Source organism: Mesoplodon mirus (genome assembly GCF_964341445.2).
Source record: "Mesoplodon mirus genome assembly, chromosome: 11".
NCBI lineage: Eukaryota > Metazoa > Chordata > Mammalia > Artiodactyla > Ziphiidae > Mesoplodon > Mesoplodon mirus.
Window position 1 is genome coordinate 93,379,793 of NC_138987.1, and position 21,424 is coordinate 93,401,216.

A 21,424-nucleotide genomic window follows, 5' to 3' on the forward strand; every position below is an offset into this window, starting at 1 on the left:
ACACATCACAGGATTATTATAAATCTTAAGTAAAATAATGTATGAGAGCACTTTGTTAGAAAAAAAAGGGTATTATACAAATATAGGTTAGTATACTAGTTGCCTTAACAACTGAACTTTACATAAACCATAAAGACTGGGAAACGGATAAGGGAAGTTAATAAGAAATGAGGAACCAGGGGACTTCCCTGGTAGTCCAGTGGCTAAGACTCCACACTCCCAATGCAGGGGGCCCAGGTTCAATCCCTGGTCAGGGCACTAGATCCCACATGCATGCCACAACTAAGAGTTCTCATGCCACAACTAAAGATCCTGCGTGCCGCAACTAAGACTCAGCGCAGCCAAAATACATTAATTAGTTAATTTAAAAAAAAAAAGAGGGCCTCCCTGGTGGCGCAAGTGGTTGGGAGTCCGCCTGCCGATGCAGGGGATACGGGTTCGTGCCCCGGTCTGGGAGGATCCCATGTGCCGTGGAGCGGCTGGGCCCGTGAGCCATGGCCGCTGGGCCTGCGCGTCCGGAGCCTGTGCTCCGCAACGGGGGAGGCCACAGCAGTGAGAGGCCCGCATACCGCAAAAAGAAAAAAAAAAAAAAAAGAAATACATGCTGTATTTTTAAAAAAGAAAAAAAAAAGAAATGAGGAACCAGAAACTAAAACTGAAATCAACCCCACAAATTCCTTAAATGTGCTGAGCCAAAAATTAGTCTTACCAATGTTTCTTAGAATTTTCATAAACTCAGTGATAACCACATTGTCCCCTTGCTCTCTCTTATTCTGTGAGGAAGTACATTAATGTGGCTAAATAAAAGTACTGATTTTTATGCACCAACACAAACGCCAAAAAGAAAACTATGAAAATAACCCCCCAATTTAACTTTTTTTCTGTTGTAGTTTTCTTTCTACCGACATAGGGCCACATGAAAATTTAAATAGCTGTTTTTGTAACATGGTACCTCTTTATCGGCTATCTATTTTACCTCCTCTTCCTCCCCAAAACACATTTGTGAGCTGCAGGGAAAAGGTCCTAAGGGAAACACTCACAAGGCCTGTCTCCCTAACCCACACCACCAAGAAAAGCAACCTGCCAGCCATTGATTTTGTCTTGCCCTGCACAGGGAACTTATTTCACAAAGGTAGGATATTAGAGATGTTAGATTTCAGCAGGGCCTCTGCAATTCTAAGTCTGTCTTCATTATATGTTAAAAAGGTCCTACTTTTCTGTTAACTATCTGTTTTTAACACTTTCTCCTTTGAGATAAGCTAAAACTAAAGGTCATGATTTTTAGAAAGTAAGCACCAAGGACTCTGTCATATTTTACCTTAGTACACAATAAGTCTTTAATAAATATGACAGATAAAACACAAAAGACATTCCTAAGTAGCCAATGAGTCATAGAAGACATCACAAGGGAAATAAGAAAAATACTTTGAGATGAATGAAAATGAAAACACAGTATACCAAAACTTTATGAGATACAGCTTAAGCAGTGCTCAGAAGTAGCCATAAACACCTAAATGAAGAAAGATTTTAAAATCAATAACCTAACTTTCTACCCTAAGAAACTAGAAAAAGAAGAGTAAATTAAACCTAAAACAAGTAGATGGAAAGAAATAATAAATATCAGACTAGAGATAAATAAAACAGAGAATGGAAAAACAACAGGGAAAAAAATATCAATAAAACCAAAAGTTGGTTCTTCAAAAAGACCGACAAAATTGACACACCATTAGCTAGACTGACCAAGAGAAAACATTCAAAATCCTAAACTCAAGACTGAAAGGGAAGACATCACTATTACCTTTACCAAAGTAAAAATGGTTTCACGGGAATATTATGAAAAACTGCCAAAAAACTAGATAACCTAGTTGAAATGGACAAATGAAATGGACAAATTTCTAGAAAGACACAAAGTAGCAAGACTGACTCAAGAAGAAATAGAAAATCTAAAAAGACCTATGACAAATAAAGAGACTGAAAGAGTAATCAAAAAATTTCCCATAAAGACAAGTCCAGGTGACTTCACTGGTAAATTACCAAACATTTAATAAATTAACACTAATTCTTTAAAATCTCTTCCAAAAAGTGGAAGAGGAAAGAACATTTCCCAATTCATCCTATGAGCCAGTATTAGCCTAATACCCAAACCAAAGATATCATAAGAAAACTATAGACCAGTATGCCTCACGAATATAGATGGAAAAATCTTCAATAAAATACTAGCAGACTAAATCTAACAGCGTATAAAGAGGACTATCTACCATAACTATGTGATTTATCCCAGGAATAAAGGTTGGTCTAACAACTGAAAATCAATTACTGTAATACACCATATCAAAAGGAAAAAGGACAAAAATTACATGTTCATCTCAATAGACTCAGAAAAAGCACTTGACAAAATCCAACACCCTGGGGTTTCCCTGGTGGCACAGTGGTTAAGAATCTGCCTGCCAATGCAGCGGACATAGGTTCGAGTCCTGGGGTCCGGGAAGATCCCACATGCCGTGGAGCAACTAAGCCCGTGTGCCACAACTACTGAAGCCCGCATGCCTAGAGTCCATGCTCTGCAACAGGAGAAGATACCACAATGAGAAGCCCATGCACCACAACGAAGAGTAACCCCCACTTGCCGCAACTAGAGAAAGCCTGCGCGCAGCAACAAAGACCCAATGCCAATTAAAAAAAAAATCCAACACCCTTATATGATTTTAAAAAAACCAAAACACTTGAAAAACTAGGAATAGAAGGGAAACTCTTCAACCTGGTAAAGGGCATCTATGAAAAAAACCACAGCTAACATCATTTAAAGGTGAAAGATTGAATACTTTCCCTCAAAGATCAGAAACAAAACAAGGATTTTTGTCTTCTCTTGTCACTTCTATTCAACATTGTACTGGAGGTTCTAGCCACAGCAATTAGGCAAGAAAAAGAAAGAGAAGGCATTCAGATTACAAAGGAAAAAGTAAAACTATTTCTATTTGAAGATGATATGATCTTATATATAAAAAACCCTAAGGAATCCACAAAAAAACTATTAGCACTCATAAATGAGTTGAACAAAGTTGCAAGACACAAGGTCAATATACAAAAATCAGTTGTGTTTCTATATACAATGAACAAGCTGAAAATGAAATTATGAAAACATTCCATTTAGAATATCATCAAAAAGAATAAAATACTTAGGAATAAACTTAATAAAAGAAGTGCAGGGACTTCCCTGGTGGTCCAGTGGTTAAGAATCTGCCTTCCAATGCAGTGAACATGGGTTTGATTCCTGGTCAGGGAACTAAGATCCCAAATGCTACGGGGTAGCTAAGCCCGCGCGCCTCAACTACAGAGCCCATGCGCTCTGGAGCCTGCACACCACAACTAGAGAGCCTGCGTGCCACAACTAGAGAAAAGCCCATGCACCGCAACGAATACTGCATGCCGCAACAAAGATCCCACGTGCCACAACTAAGACCCAACTCAGCCTAAAATTAAAAAAAAAAAAGTGCAAGACATATACTGAAAGCCACAAAAATCACTGTAAGAAATTAAAGAAGACCTAATAAAAAGAAAGACATTGCATGTTAATGGATTGGTAGACTTAATATTGTTAAGATGACAATATTCCCCAAATTGAGCTACAGGTTCAACACAATTCCTATCAAAATTCCAGCTGACATTTTGCAGAAATTGACAAGATAATCCTAAAATTCATATGGAAATACAATGGACCCAAAAAAGCCAAAGCAATCTTGAAAAAGAACAAAGATGAAGGACTCACACTTTCTGATTTCAAAACTTATTAGCTACACTAATCAAGATAGTGTGGTACTGGCACAAGGACTGACATACAATACAGATCAATGGAAAAGAATTGAGAATCCAGAAATAAACCTTTACATTTACGGTCAGTTGATTTTCAACAAGGTGCCAAAACAATAGAGAAATGAGGAAAGAATAGTCATTTCAATAAACAGTGCTGGAACAACTGGATATCTACAAAGAAGAATTAAGTTGCACTCCAACAACATGCCATACACAAAGATTAACTCAAAACAGAACAAAGGTCTGAATGTAAGAGAGACAACTATAAAACTCTTAGAGGAAAACACACGAATAAATCTTTGTGACCTTGGATTAGGCAATGGTTTCTTAGGTATGACCTCACAAGCAACAAAAGAAAAATTAACTTTGACTTCACAAAATTAAAAATGTTCTGCTTCAAAGGACACCATCAAGGTGAAAAGAAAATCCACTGAATGGGAGAAAATATTTGTAAATCATAGATATGATAAGGGACTTACATCCAGAATATATAAAGAACACTCACAACTCAACAATAAAAAGATAAATAATCCAATTAGAATGTGGGCAAAGTATCTGAATAGACATTTCTCCAAAGAAGATATACAAATGGCCAATAGGCATATGAAAAAATGCTTAACATCATTAGTCATTAGGGAAATGTGAATCAGAATCATGAGATACCACTTTAAACCCACTAGGATGGCTATATAATCAAAAAGACAGCCAAGAACAAGAACTGGTATAGATGTGGAGAAATGGAACCCTCATACATTGCTGTTGGGAATGTAAAATGGTGGCCACTTTGGAAAACAGTTTGGCAGTTCCTCCAAAATATTAAACACAGAATTACCATATGACTCAGCAATTCTAATTCTAGGTGTATCCCCAAAAGAAATGAAAACATATGTCACATAAGAACTTGTACACAGATGTTCAGAGCACCATTGTTCATGATAGCTAAAAAATGGAAACAACCCAAATATCTATCAACTGATGAATGGATAACAAAATGCGGTATATCCATACAATGGAATATTATTCAGCCATAAAAAGGAATGGAGTACTGATACATGGTACAACATGGATGAACCTTGAAAACATTATACCAAGTGAAAGAAGCCAAATACAAAAGGCCACATACTATATGATTCCATGTACATGGAATGTCTAGAATAGGCAATCTATAGCAACAGAAAGTAGATTAGTGGTTGCTTAAGGCTGGAAGGAGAAGGAGATAATAGGGAGTGACTGCTAAAGTTTTTGTTTTGTTTTTAATTAATAGACTTTGTTTTTTAGAGCTGTTTTCAGTTCACAGGAAAATTCAGCAGAAAGTACAGAGTTCCCATATATCCCCTCTCTCTCTGCCTGCACAGTTTCACCTATTAACATCTTGCATTAGTGTGGTACATTTGTTACAATTGATGAACCCCATGTTGATATATTATTAAGAAGTCAAGTCCATAGTTTACTTAAGGGTTCACTCTTTGTGTTGTACAATTGTATGGGTTTTGACAAAGGCATCGTGTCATATATCTACCATTCGAGTATAATACAGAATATTTTCACTGCCCTAAAAATCCCCTGCTCTCTACCTATTCCTCCCTCCCTCTCCTGTGAAACCTTGGCAACCACTGACCTTTATTACTCTACAGTTTTGCCTTTTCCAGAATGTCATATAGTTGGAGTCATATAGTACGTAGCCTTTTCAAACTGGCTTCTTTCACTTAGCAATATGCATTTAAGTTCCCTCACACCTTTTTGTAGCTTAATAGCTCGTTTCTTTCTATTGCTAAATAATATGAATAACATTCCATTATATAACAGTTTGTTTATAAGGGTTTCTTTTGGGGTGATGAAAATGTTCTGCAATTAGATAGTGGTGATCATTGTACAACTGTGTGAATACACTAAAAAATCACAGAATTATATACTTGCAAAGGATGAATTTTATGGTATGGGCTATTTTAAAAAATGACATGAACCTTAGAGAGCAGAAAGAATAGCAGCAAAGAAAGAATCAAGGCGGCACAGAGACACAAGCAGATGAGAAAGAACACGAGGGAGGGGAGAGGTCAGGCATAAAGCTCCTAATTTATGAGTTTCAAACGGCTGAGAATTAAGATAAAACTACTGCATTTAGCCAAGAGGGAGTTCCTGATGCCACAGGCTCCCCAGTCAACGGGTTGAACGTCTGTGGAAAGAAGAGGTGTGACTGTAGATGCACGGCCCTTTAGGGGCTTCTTCAAATGAGGACGACTCCAGTGTCCAGATGAAATCCTATTCCAAAGATTCTTGGATTTTACTTCGGCTTTTTAGGAACAAACAACAAAAACAAATTCAGAGCTAAACCTGGGTGTGCAGGGAGCAAGCGCTCACTGTGGGCGAGGCCTCCAGCGAGGCCTCCACGTGTCAGGCTCATGTTATTTCACACCAGGGGAGGTAAACACTGTTGTCCTCATCTTCTTCAGGTAAAGAGGGGAAAATTAATTTCTTTATTTAACAACCATTTATTGAACACTCACTTTGCCCCAAACACTGTCAAACTCTAGGAATATTAATGTAAGAAGATAGGGTCCTTCTCTTTAATATATTTATTAGACTTCTGAAATGCAGCAGACATGAAATAAACACCATTATAAAGGGCAGGATATCAGTACATACAGGAGTGCTGCTGGGAGAGGGATGCACACACACACACACACACACACACAGATAAGCATAGTGATCTCTTTATTTCATGGATATAAAATCTAGATAGAACCCAAGTCCCCTGATGAGCATCACAGCAACTGACTCAAGATGCTCAGTTGTCACAAGATGACTCACTATCATCAAGCGTGACTATTTCCCTTCTAGATTCCTAGGTAGGACTCATTAACCTGAACATATAACTCCCTGAAAAGGCTCTAAAACTGACAGATGCTTTAAATGCAGCGCTATATTAATGCTATATAGTCATTCGTTTAATGACTGGATTCATTTAATCCAGCTCACTGTGACATCAGTCACTTGATGGAGGGCAGCGGTGAGGAGGCTAACTAACAAATGTTTTCATTTTATGCATCTCTGAAATTTCCCTCTGCTATTGCGACCCTCTGTGCCCACCCACTGAAGTCATGCCAGTTTGTTCCTTTACAACAGGTCTGATTTAGGTCTTCTTCTTTATTCCTACTACCTACATTACTACCCTACTTACAGAGTATTGCTGTGGGTTTCCCAGTGGGTCTCCCTCCCATCCCTCCTTTTCCATCCTTACTTCCCTGGTTAATCTATCTTGCAAAGAACTGCCAAGTTAGCCTTTCTTTTCAGCTTATTAAAATAACTTTAGTGTATTTTTCTTTTCATTGTGAAAAAGTAATACCTGATCATTATAGAAAGAACAAACTGTAACGGCCCTTTGGCCATGTCACGCTCCAGCTCAAGGGAAGGCCTCTGGCTCAGCACTGCTTACCAGGTCACCAAATCCAGAATACTGACTTCCTGTAGCTGCTGTAACAACCACCACGAAGTTGGTGGCTTAAAACAACAGAAATGTACTCTCTCTGTTCTGGAGGCCAGAAAGCTGGCAGGGCTGCTGCACTCCCTCCAGAGGCCCTAGGGGAGAAGCCATCCTTCGCCTCTTCCGGCTGCTGGCAGCTGTGAGCATTCCTTCCTTTGTGGCCACGTGGATCCAACCTCTGCCTCTGTGGTCACACTGCCTCCACAGCTGTCTGTCAAACCCCCCTCTGCCTCACTCTTAGGAGGACACTTGCCATTGGATTTAGGGCTCACCCAGAGAACCCAGGATAAATTCCTCCTCTCAAATACTTAACTAAATCACATTTGGGGCCATATAATATTCACTCTTTTACCATATAAGGGGATATTTACCGGTTCCATTAGCACATGGATGTATCTTTTTAGCGGCCACCATTCAGCCCACTACATCCATGCTCCTGCTCACCGAGCCAATTTTCTCTTTCGTTTTTCCCAACAAGTCATGCCTGTGTCCTTGGGGAGCTCACCCCACGCCCTGCACTCCTCCCTATACTCACCATTTCTCTAAACGCTCTCCACCCCCGCCCCTGCCGCCCGATCCAAACCTGCAAATATTATGCTCCCTTTGGTTAGGGCCAGCCCTGGCCCTCTTTCTGTGAAGCTCTTGCTGACAGTCACCTTCTGTCCACACATTATTTTTCGTCTCCGAATCTCTGGAACATATTGTCACCATCACGCTGAATTTACACGGTATACTGGTTATTTTTAGTGGCCTCACAGATTTAAGTTCTATCTCCTCCAAGTGATGTGCGCACCGCAGGCACAGAAGCTGTGTTTTCTATTCCAATCCCCACTGTATCTGGCCCAGAGCCAGGCATTTAAAAGGCATTTATTAAAAGACTGATAATTGGATGAATAAATGCAAAGAAAAATTAGCAATATTTTGCAATTTAATTTAAATTGGTATTACTATGACCACCACTACCACCAGCTTATAGAAGTTGATAAAAATAAAAAGAAAACCAAACCTCTCTCATAAGGGATATAAAATCTCAAAAACCAATCAATAACTCTTATTATTTTACCACCCTTTTAGCACTTATTTACATCCTAATGCTCTAATTCTTTTTTTAAAAAATATATTTATTTATTTATGGCTGTGTTGGGTCTTCATTGCTGGGTGCAGGCTTTCTCTAGTCACAGCGAGTGGGGGCTACTCTTCGTTGCGGTGCGCGGGCTTCTCATTGTGGTGGCTTCTCTTGTTGTGGAGCACGGGCTCTAGGCGCGCGGGCTTCAGCAGTTGTGGCACGTGGGCTCAGTAGTTGTGGCTCGTGGGCTCCAGAGTGCAGGCTCAGTAGTGGCACACGGGCTTAGTTGCTCTGTGGCATGTGGGATCTTCCCGGACCAGGGCTCAAACCCATGTCCCCTGCATTGGCAGGCGGATTCTTAACCACTGCGCCACCAGGGAGATCCCCTAATGCTCTAATTCTTAAGGCAACCCATAAAAGTTTCAAGTTGTTAAGTCTAAGAGAATTACTGCATTTACATGAAGTGGCAGCGTCAGCCCCAGCTAAGAAGGAAAATAGCAGGAAAGCTTTTTTCACTTTTCTTTTGAAAACATAAAGTGAAACGTTATCTGCCAACGATTAAAGAAAAATAAGATAGATATGAATGCGGCCAGCCACTGCTCTTTACCACTTTAAAGAAAAAAAACAAGCAGCTATACTTTCATTTGGTGTTAAGGCTCCTGTAACTTCCTTCACAGCTGTTGGTTAGGCTTCTTCTCTTTTCTTATTTACCAGATCTTCAGAAAGAGAGAAAGTCCAATCACATCTTCCTGCTGCTAACCCTTCTGCCAGTTTTTCTCATCAACAGAGGAGAAACAAGATAAAGCAGGCATTTCTGACTGTTAACTCCTGCCTCTCCTCTCCCAACCCCTAATCCTCCCTTTCCCCAGCTATTACTGTTTGAAGCTAAATATAATACTACATGTATTTTAGCAATGCCCCAAACTGTTACAAACTGACTCAGTAAGAGTGGCCTACAGGCATATCTCATTTTATCGTGCTTCACTTTACTGCATTTTTTTACAAACTGAAGGTTTATGGCAACCCTGCATTGTCAGATGATGGCTAGCATTTTTTTGCAGTAAAGTATTATTTAAGTAGGGTATGCACTTTTTTTTAGACATAATGCTATTGTATACTTCATCAACTACAGTATAATGTAGACATAACTTTTATGTGTACTAGGAAACCAAAACATTCATGTGACTTGCTTTATTACATATTTGCTTTACTGCAGTAGTCTGGAAATGAACCCGCAGTATCTCTGAGAGGTCGGCCTGTCTACTTACCTGTCTCTGCTTCTTACCACCCACTCTTCCTCAACCGCTACATTTCGGCTTCTGCTCCATCACTCTGTTGAAACTTCTCATGCGAGGTTCATAAACAATCTCCTGTTTTTGAAGTCCAATGGATACTTTTTCACTACTTACTTTAGATGGAATAACAACCTTTTTTTTCCTGGTTCTCCTGTATCACTAACCTCTCCTTTTCAGTTTATTTTGCTGAGTCATATTCCTTGGCCTCTTCTGATCATTTTAAAGTTTTCCAGGGTTCTGTCTCTTTAGCTCTCTCTTCTGTCCACCTTCTTCATCCTTCAAGGATTTTATGCATGCTGCATCAACCACAACCTACCTTGTAATGGTCTCTAGCATGGTCTTCAGCTCAGGCCTTTCTTCTGAGCAATCTAACCAAGCTGGTGAGGAGTCACAGAGGACCAGCATTTATTTTGAACCCATTATGTACTAAGTTTTTTTTAATACATATATAATGTTTAATTCTCACACTAACTCAATAAGGCTTTATTAACACATCCAACTTATAGGTAAAGAAATACAGTTCTGAAAAGATTAAAATAATTGGCCAACATAAACCATAGCAATATTTTCTTAGGTTGGTCTCCCAAGGCAAAAGAAATAAAAGCAAAAATAAACAAATGGCACCTAATCAAACTTTAAAGCTTTTGCACAGCAAAGGAAACCATCAACAAAAAAGACAACCTACAGAATGGGAGAAAATATTTGCAAACAATGCGAATGACAAGGGGTTAATATCCAAAATATTAAACAGCTCATACAACTCAATACCGAAAAAACAAAAACCCAATTAACAAGTGGGCAGAAGACCTAAATAGACATTTCTCCAAAGAAGACATACAGATGGCCAACAAGCACATGAAAAGATGTTCAACATCGCTTATTATTAGAGAAATGCAAATCAAAACCACAATGAGGTATCACCCCACATCTGTCAGAATGGCTATCATCAAAAAGTCTACAAATAGTAAATACTGGAGAGGGTGTGGAGAAAAGGAAATCCTCCTACACTGTTGGTGGGAATGTAAATTGATACAGCCACTATGGAGAACAGTATGGAGGTTCCTTAAAAAAACAAAAATAGAAGTACCATATGATCTGGCAACCCCCCTCCTGGGTATATATCTGGAAAAGAGGAAAACTCTAATTCAAAAAGATATATGCACCCCAGTGTTCACAGCAGTACTATGGCAGTCCACAGCCAAGACATGGAAACAACCCACGTGCCCATTAACAGACTACTGGCTTAAGAAGATGCAGTATATATATATATACATACCATGGGATATTACTCAGCCATAAAAAAGAATGAAATATTGCCATTTGCAGCAACATGGATGGACCTAGAGAATATTATACTTAGCGAAGTAAGTCAGACCAAGACAAATATTATATGATATCACTTAATGTGGAATCAAAAAATAATACAAATTAACCTATATACAAAACAGAAACAGACTCACAGACATAGAAAACAAATTTATGATTACCAAATGGGAAAGGGAGGGGGGTAGGGATAAATTAGGATTATGGGATTATCAGATACATGCTACTATACACAAAATAGATAAGCAACAGGGATTTACTGTATAGCACAGGGAACCATATTCAATACCTTGTAATAACCTATAATGTAAAATAATCTGAAATATATATATAACTAAATCACTTTGCTGTACACCTGAAACTAATACAGAACTGTAAATCAACTACACTTCAATAAAAAAATAATAATCTGTCCAAAATCATAATAGCTTAAAGTGGTGGAAATCAGATTTGAAGTCTGGTTATATGCCAAAATCTATGTTCCTTCCTAACTGGACCATCTGCCTCTAGTCTTGTTCCAGTTCCTACATCTTTACCCTAATCCAGTCTCCAAATAGCCATGAACATTTTTTTTGAAAACACAAATCTGATATTATCACCTTTGCTTTAAAATCCTTTAATAGCTCCTCAACAACTATGGTGCCTTGGTTTTCAAACAAAATTCAAATTCCCAGGCCCTTTTCCCCAAAATTCTGATTCAGTCTTCTTTATTTCACACTTTGAAAAATACTGGCCCAAATTTCTGAGCTTAACTTGCCAAGCAAATCATGATCTGGCTCCTGATTATCCTTCCATCCTTATCTCTGCCCACACCTCTACTTGTGCCTTATGCTCTAGCTCAGGGATCAGTAAACTCCAGCCCAACTGGCAAGCCAAAGCCAGCCTGTTGCCTGTTTGGGGAAATAAAGTTTTATCAGAACACAACCACATCCATTCATTACATTCTGCCTACAGTTGCTTTCACGCTGCAGTGGTAGAGTTAATTGCAACAGAGATCGATCACATGGCCCACAAATATTTACTATCTGCCCCTTTAAAGAAAATTCCCCAATTCCTGCTCTAGCTTGTACCAAAATACTTATTTCCCAGTGCAATATGCTTTAGTATAGGATATTCCCTCTTTCCCATTTTCTGAGGGACTCCTATTCTTCCTTACAGATTCATTCCTACTGTGTGAACCCATGTCTGACATACCCAGTTAGGCATCCATTCTTAGTGCCCCCAAAGCACTTTGCCATGACTGCCCTCATTTCTTACCTCACCACGTTGTAATTATTTTTCTGTATGTCTGTCTAGCCCACTGACACACAAGCTCCTGAGAATACTTATAAACTCTTACCTGTCTTTGTATCTCTAGCACAGTGCCTCGTATTACATACATATTAGGTGTCCAACAAATGTTTGACGATGAATGAATAAATGAACAAACTTTTAGGAAAACCTTAAAGAGCAAAACATTCTGAATAAGGTTATTTAAACTTAGATTTCAGCTGATATCTGTAGAGGTACCCTAGTTAAAAGGTACCCGTAGCCTGCGCAGGTAAGGAAGGCACATTTAAACCATGACTATCTACTGTCTGGTTTGGTAAACGAGCTGGCTCTTCTGTCTTGCTATCATGGAAAGCATGGGCAGAGCAGGAGGACAGAAAAAGCAGAAAGTCTCTGGGCTCCATGGCACTGCCCAAGGAGGGTAGTTCCAACTATAGCAAAGGATGGCTAAGGGGCCAACAGGAGGGACTTTGGGGGCCAAAGGACAGCTCTGGGAATGTCAAAGAGATTTTTGGCCAGGTTAAAATTTTTGTGAGAACCAGCAGTACTCAGAACAACTGAATGGAACAAATGACCTAAGGGGTGAGGAAGGTATGAGAAACCTCATTTTCAAATAATCACATGGAGCACAGGTGGAAAGGAAGTATGCAGGAGGAGGGCAGCCCATATTAGCATCCTGTGGCCAGTGGCTGACCCGCTCTCTCACCAGTCCCTCAGCTGGAACTTGGGGCCCTAAACTGTCAGGCTGGGCAATACAGAATGGTGGTCTTTTCCCAGCTTAGTCTGCGGCAGGAACACAGCTGGTCTAGGAGATTTCAAGTTACTCATTCATTCATTCGATAAACGTGAAAGTCAAATAGAAAATAAGAAACCCTCTGCCTATGATCAAAGCCTCTGAAAATAACACATTTCAATTTTCTTTGTAATTGAATGCAGCACGTTAGGGAGAAGAGGCTTTCATAAAAACAAGCGCTTTTTCTTAGCGGTGGACAAGCAGGTAGGCTCTGCAGACTACCTTTCTCCCACAATCTGACAGTTAAGGGCACAGTTTAAGGTCGTTTCATGCCCCACCCCGTTGTCCCTGTCCTACTGGGAGCATAGTTAGAAGCAGAGGGTAGCGTGGGGGAAACACAGCTGCAAATGTCATGCAACAGCGCACACTTAAAAATTACTAAAATGAGCATCTCTGGTGCCGACTGCACTGTGTTAAAGACAGAGGAAGTCACTGACAGGTAATATGATAAGGATAATATTTTCTGAATGCCTATCATGTGTTAGACTCTGTATTCGATGCTTCATATGCATGATCTCTAATCCTCAACAAAGCCTGGGAAGAAGGTATTGACCATCTAACAGATAGAATGGAAGCTCAAAAAGGTTAAATAACTTAGCCAAGATTTTTTCCTTCCCAACTAGCCTAAGTAGAAATCTATTCAATCAGAATTTGAGATCTGCTACTTAGCACTTCCCCAAGCCCCCTTTTTTGATGCCCAGTCTGTCTCTTGCTTTATTTTTCCCATTAGCTGTAGTCTGTATACTCTGGCTGGCTGGCTCAATAGAGCAAACTGATTAATAAAGCCCAGGTACATCTAGGGCAGTCTCCTTAATGCCACTCTGTTCCAATTCAATCCAATCACTATTAACCAGTACTCTATGATGTAACATAAGAGGCACATTGCTACCTACCTGGAAGGCAAAGCTGCACTCCCATTCAAAACTGTCCTGCCCTGACTCCAGGAAACTAGACGGCAGAAGGTGGAAAGCTCTTGGCAAACATATTCACCACCACTGATGAAAACAACTCAGAATACAGAATCTTTATAAAGGGAGGTCATCACATCATCATCATGTTTCCTGACCTGCTCATTCAGATACTGCCTCTCTGTAACTGCTGCTCCTGCCCACTTTGTCCTCTTCCTGTTGCCCTGGTCTTGCTGTCAGCCAGTTTGTCATCTTTTATGCTCTCACCAGCACAACCACCATATACTTCCAAGCCTCAACTTTCCCCTTATACAGGGGAGAACGGATCCTGAGACTCCATCACCCATACATAATGTGAGGGAAAAGTGTGTTTTGTGTGTGAGTATGTAGGTATCTACTAGGAGGAGAATACAATTTTGCAGGACTGTAACAACTAGAGCTCAGGGAAAGGCAGGCCTAGGAGCCTTTTTAAAAGACTGTTTCATACCACCTGACTGCTGAAAGAGCAGTCCAGTCTTGCCGTACGTGGCATTTAAATATTACTCAACCACAGCTACGACATGTATTCAAAGTGAAAGTAGTGTATTCACAGAGGCACTATCCATCCACAGACATCTGAAGTGGTTTTTCTTTTCCGTAATCATTAAAGATTGAAGAAACTGCTGGTTTTTAAATACCGTCACAATACAATGAATTAATAAAGAATGCGTACTGAATTCGTTTTGCTTAGCTATGAACCTTCTAAGAAGTTATGCAAAGCCTACCCCCCAAAATTAACTTCACTCTTTAGGCAAAACCATAACACTTTATACCTTCCACTAGAGCTTGCCTGTTTCTAGAAATAAGTCCTATGTTATTTTATAGGTAGATAAGGTAACTCAAAATCCTATGTATTTTTCTTGAATTTATTTGAGATTACTGAAGACTCTGAGAAAGTTATTACATGTCTCAAAGGTTCAAAAAAGAAACAACTGAAAATTATGTAGAATATACTGTGAGAGTCTCAAACCGAGGACATTAAAGAATATGTTGCTTTAGCATCCTTTCCCAGCCATATCTAGGAAAGATAGTGGACACAGTATTTGGACTTAATTTCAGAATTAACACTGAAAGATCAAGCTAGCAAAGGTTGTCATGGAAAATTATCTTCTGGTTTTTCTGGAAAACTTTCAGAACTCCTCCTTTCTGTCTGGGAAATACCACTTCCTATTAGGAGGGGTTTGCTACTTCACAAATAAGCTTCCTCTAGGTGAGTCCTGATTCCAGAGTACTGCCTTGGGCTTTCCCTGCTTGCATTTCTCTCGGAGCCTTCTGCAGGAACAGGAAGAGAAGATAAGGTAGAATAACACGAGCAGCACAGAGAAGATGGAAATTTTTTCAATCTCTCTGAGGATGGGTGAAACAAAAACTTGATAGCAGCAAAATGTTACTGGTTAGGTGGAGGGGGAAAGGGTACCCAAACGAAGGAAAAGCTATCACAAGCGGCATGCCAGAGAGTGTGGAAAGTAAGACCTCTGGAAAGCATAGGGAAGAGTGTCTATTTTGAAAACTGGCAAACTCTAGAGTCTGATTCCTTAAAAAAAAAAAGTCCAACTTCCTAAACACTCTAAAACATCGATAAGCTGATGATGAATAAACTGACCATCACTATCTTCATGACATATAACTAGACAACACTAACGCGGATAGACAAAGGTTATACATAAACTATATGAATTAACCAATAATGAATACTGTCGATCATCTTATCATCATAGGGATAAGTGATCTGGATAGGGAAAGGGGGATGGGGATGGAATATTAAGATAGATTAACAAGAAGGAATTCATTCCTTTTCTTGGAGAAGGCTTTCTAGAGGAGGTTAGATTCCAGACTCTGGACGAATAGCAACAGGAATTTAGCAGAACAGCTCAGAGGGGGAGTGAACCGATTATATGAATGGGGCATTGAGTAAGGGAGCCTGGGAGAAGAAAGGGGGACCGTCAGGGGGAACAGGGCCGGTTCAGGGTGCCCTAGTTAAGGTCTCCAACGTGGAGAAAGGCTGGGTGGGGGCAAAGGAAGGCAAAAAGAAAAAGCACAGTAGTTTCTTCACTTATCTCGGGAGGACTAGGGTTTACACCACCTGGAAAAGCTGACCAACAGGCTTGCCCTGGGTGTGATTTTCCAGAGGAGTGTGCCCTTGCTGGAAGAACGCAGCGCCCTGTTCCCTCAATTCCTGTCTGGGTAGCTGGGGTCACAGCTGGAGGCGCAGAGATGTCTAAGGCCGGTGTCTCTTGGGTGCTGCGTGGGTTACGGGGCTGAGGCTCAGCGGCGGGACGGGCACTTAGCGACAAGCAGGCGGCGGCGGCAGCAGCTGTGCGTGCGAACCCCGGGACTTACCTTACTGTCATCCATCTCGGCAGACAGGCCGGCCCGGCCGGGCGCTCCCTCCCCCGGCCCTCCCCCGGCTCAGCCGGCCTGGCCCGGCCCGGCCCCAGCCCCGGGGGAAGAACGGGATAAGGTTCTGACTGCCTCCTCCTCTCGCCTAACAGTTCGCTCCCTTGATGCCACAGTCACGGGGACGAGGGACCAGTTCAGGGATGGCAGAGCGGACCCTGGAGGCGGCGCAGAACGCCTCCTTTCGCTGCAGCTGCCTCCTCCTCCCCCTCCATGACACGCTCCGGCTGTGTTTACAAACGCCCTGCAGAGAGGCCCGGACCGGAGAGAGGGCGGCAGCGCGGCGCGCGGATTGGCCACTTCGGCCGCCGTAGCACCGCGGCATTCTGGGGATTGTAGCTCTCTTTACCGCGGTCTCTGCGCAGCGAACCAAAAAGGAAACTACAATGTCCACAGAGCCTCAGAAAGGCGTCCGTTTTCCTGACGGCGAGCGCTACGCAGGAGGAGCCGAAACTACGTTTCCCACAATGTTTTGGTCCCTGGGTTTCAGCGGTCTGGGCGTGGGGAGGGGACCCTAGGAGCCCCGCAGAGGCGGACCTGAAGGAGGGGCCCTGGGAGCAGGCCCTCCTCATAGACACCGAGGAAACCCTGAAAGTTGTTTATTTTAAAAATTCAACCCCCCCCAACAAAACAAAACAAACAAACAAAACACCTAAGAATGCACAATGGTGCAGCTGCTTCTGGAAACCATTTGACAGTTCCTCCCGATATTAGACAGAGTTACCATATGGCCAGCAATCCCACCGGAAATGACACCGTGTGTCCCCACGAAAACTTGTGCAGTAAAGTTCTGTCCTAAAGGCGTTATTCTTAGTGGTCAAAAAGTGGAAACAACCCAAGTGTTCAACAGTGGATGAATGGCTGGCCAATTGTGGTATTTATATTCAAAGGAGTATTATTCCTCAATGAAAAGGTATGAGGTACTGATACATGCTGCAATGTGGATGCGCGCGGATGAGCCTTGAAAACACACTGAGTGAAAGAAGCCAGACCCAGAAGACCACATATCGCGGATTCCATTTATAATGAAATGTCCAGAATGGGTACATTTAAAGAAACAAAAAGCTGGTGAGTGGCTGCAGGGGGCTAGGGTTGGTGAACAGCAGGGAGGGAGGGGGGCCAGGAATGGGGAGTGGTTTTTAATAGGTACTGGGTTTCTTTTGAGGTGATGAAGCTGTTCTAAAATTGATTTAGGGATGGCTGCACAACTCTGAATATACTAAAAACCACTGAATTGTATACTTTAAATGAGTGAATATTATGGTATGTGAATTACATCTCAATAGTAAATAACAAAGAACGTCTTGGCATCCTCCTGATTTAGTAAAGTCAGTGAGCTTGTTGTTTTGGCCTGTGTTAGGCCATTGAGAATTTGACAGATTGTCTTCATTAATGTTATTCTGGAGAGCCCTTTGACTCACTCCTTTTCAGACTCCTACAGCGCTTTGCTAAACCCTTCCAAAGTTCAAATGAGGTAGAGTTCCCAGATGTAGCAATAAATGTAGAGGACACTCACATGTGAATTTCAGATAAACAAGTACCTTTTTAGTATAAGTATGTCCCATACAATACTTGAGACACACTTTTACGAAAAAAAGCATCCATTGCTTATCTGAAAGTCAGATTTAACTATGTGTCTTCTATTTTATCTGACAACTCCAAACTGAGGAAGAGTAATAATAGAAAAGCAGAATTGTCTCTGTCCGATCTGTACAACGCTTCAGAGGAACTAAAGCAGGTCAGTCCCTCAGAAGTAAAGGCCACCTAACCAGGTCATCATGTGGGGTTGCAACTTTCGGCCCAGCCAGGGTAGGGGGGCATCTGTAACCTCCAAACCGCGTTCCAGGCAGTCTCAGAGACGTCTAGCCGCATCCTCTCTGATGATCAGGGGAGCAAAGCCTGTGCTCCTTGCAGGTTCTTCTCCTCTTTCCTCACCTAATACCCCTTTTCCGCGCCCAGTAAGGCCTCAGTCCTCCTCTCCAGCTATGCCCTTGCCGCTGCTAAGCCCTCCTCTTCGGGGTGGAACTGCCTTTCCCCTGGGGTTAGTCCTCTGTCACTCTGTCTGCATCCCTGTCTGCGCACAAAAGTGCGCCGGGCCCTCAGGAAAGAGGACTAAGACCTTTTGAACCAGGTGATGGAAATTTAAACACGTGCTAGGGAAGTAGTATGTACACCAACTTCAGGAGAGGGGTTTTCTCTAGGGAGGGAGAGAGAGAAATGGGATGGAGAGGGTCTTGCGGTGGTTAGGTGTAGATTTAACTTTTATTTTTTTTTAAAGAATGGTAACATTTTTATTTATTTATTTATTTTTATATTTATTTTTGGCTGTGTTGGGTCTTCGTTTCTGTGCGTGGGCTTCCTCTAGTTGCGGCGAGCAGCGGCCATTCTTCATCGCGGTGCGCTGGCCTCTCGCTATCGCGGCCTCTTTTGTTGCGGAGCACAGGCTCCAGACGCGCAGGCTCAGTAGTTGTGGCGCACGGGCTTAGTTGCTCTGCGGCATGTGGGATCTTCCCAGACCAGGGCTCGAACCCGTGACCTCTGCATTGGCAAGCAGATTCTCAACCACTGCGCCACCAGGGAAGCCCTAGATTTAACTTTTAAAGAGATGAAGCAAATATGTGAAATCTCGTGGTGGAGAGTACGGTGTATTGTTGTCTTTGTATTTCTGTACATTGAGAAACCATAAACATGCTCACTTGAGAAAGTGTGGAAATACTTTAAATTATTTACTAAAAATTTAATTTATAGAAACAAACAATCACATCATAAAATAAGACTTGGTAAAGGGAAGAAAATCTTATGAAGAAGTATTGTATAGTCATATGTTAAACATTTGCTGAGAAGTACCCAGGATTGGTAACAAAGGGGTGAGGAAGAACAGAAGAAAAGTATTTGCTTCTGTAAATTTAAATCCTCAAGGAGCCTATAATCCAGGAAGGAGAAATTCACACATACAGGAGACTAAGAACAATCACTAAACGATACAGACCAAGTGTAATATCTATGTGCTAAGTTGTTCAGAGTGGGTAGGGAGAGCCAAGCATCAGGCTGATTCATGGGAAAGGAAAAGTGAACACAGTAATTTTTTTTTTAAAGGAGTGGGAGGAAGCTTGGATGAAGAATGTAATCTCAGGGTCCTGGACATATTTTGTATCCATGGTTTTCAATCTTTTCTTCCTATATTGCCTTCTCGAAGGGAACCTCCAAAGCATTCAGTTCCTTTAAAAAATGCATATAATTGTCTCCTCCCTCCCCTCCCCACCTTTCCTCCCCAGCACACACAAACATGTTTCATGTGCTCTCAGACACCCCACATAGAGGCACTGTTGGCCTGTGATGCGTCAAGTCTGCTGTTGCTGTGGAGTTTCTTGTAGTGAATTCCTAAGCAGCATGGCACACACCCACTCCTACTTGATCTGCATGCCTTCCATGCCCTCATCTCTCTCTTTCTCCTGCTCCCCTTACTGCTTGGCTAAAAGAGCACAGGTGTCTAAACAGAGCCAAGATGATCATGTTACTCCCTGGGCCACATGGGTCTGCTTGGCACTAGCCCCTGGGGAACATCAGAGAGAAAGGAAGCTCATTAAAATAGCTTGTTAGGCTCCAGCTGGCTTTCCATTAAGTTTGACACATAAGAGTCAAAGAATTTAAAAATTATCCAGCCCTTTCCAAACGTTCAATGGAAATGAAAATTGGTTGATTCAATTCTGCCATGCAAATTTGTGCTAGACTCATCTCCAATCTAGAAATAGCAATAATGAACAACAAAACCTTCCAAGAAAGAAACAAAGGTGGCCGTGAAATCAACCATGGTAACTTCTGACCCACCTTAACACACACCATACATTTGGGGAAGAAGGTATCCCAGAGTCACCCCAGAAGTGACCCGTCGGTACTTCTCTGTCCCTGACTGTCTTCTCAAAGAGTTGATCATCTGTGGCTGAGTGATAAAGACTTTTAAAACACAGCATGGTTGTACAGTGAATTTGTGGATAGTCCCGATTATGACACAGAGACGGGGAAAGAAAAAGAGGAAAACTATTCAAAGAAAAACAAACAAACCACTGATTGAAGAGAGGTAGGGGGTGGCATAAGATTAAGAGAGGAGGGTAAGGGAACAAAAATTAACCTTATTTAGAAACCACAAACAAGGGGAACAGTACAATATTCTACATTCAGGAATGTCATGGCTACATTGATATGTAAATCTGGCACTAGAACAACAGAGTATTATTGCCGCTGATATGGTAATCTTCAGAGGTACAGAGAAAAAGTGGGTGGGTCATGTGAAATTCATGAAATGCTTGAGGTGAACTCACTGTTGAAGTATTAGTCCTGTTTTGTTTTTTGTGTGTATTTTTTCCAACGTACTTTATAGATAAGTATTCCTCTGTCCTTTTTTTCCGAAAAGTTTAGCTTATTGTCATGAGGCTATAAAATATTCCATCTCAAAAGTCTGGTTCTGTTCTAAAGGCATTTTGCAAAATGCTCCCCCCCCCACCTTTGCCTACATGGACAAATATGCCTACATTTGCATACAGCACAGTACCTATTTACTCTGCATTGGCTAGAAAGTTCAGAAGCAAGAGCCTAAAGGAACATTTTCAGAATGAGCACATAATTCAGCCTCCAGCTTGTCAGCAGGAGCAAAAGAAATAAATGATGCCACAAAGGACTGAAACAGTCTGTTGCCGAGGAAGGAAAAAAGATCCGATCAGCATAAAAATAAGGAAGAGAAAATGAGGCTCAAGGAACCAAAACCTTCCACGTTCAAACTTTCCCTTACCTCTTCCCCTTCACCAACGTACTGAAAGTGTCACCTCCAGCTCAGCAACAGCTTTTCTCAGTATCCTCCCAACTACCGTTTCTACTGAAAATACTAAGCCTATGTACCTCACACTGTAGGAAAGAATGAAGTGTGCCCTTGTTTAAGGAAAAAAATGGGAAATTATTTGGCCAATAAGCAACTGTTTAAAACTAAACCACCCTTTATAAGAGATGGCTTGCTAAGCATCACTATTAGTCATTTACACTTTAGTATGA

The 21,424-nt window shown here is 41.4% G+C and overlaps 1 protein-coding gene across 2 annotated transcripts in view; it reads right to left on the minus strand.

The window, feature by feature from the left end:
• The window catches only part of CREBL2 (cAMP responsive element binding protein like 2), a 33,061-nt gene extending 16,419 nt beyond the window's left edge, over positions 1-16,642 (minus strand). For both annotated transcript variants that reach the window (XM_082637088.1, XM_082637087.1), the window contains exon 1: positions 16,325-16,642. In XM_082637088.1, coding sequence (XP_082493214.1) covers positions 16,325-16,339 — 15 coding nt within the window. In that variant the 5' untranslated portion in view covers positions 16,340-16,642. The remainder of the gene's footprint in view (positions 1-16,324) is intronic.
• Between the last annotated feature and the right edge of the window lie 4,782 nt (positions 16,643-21,424).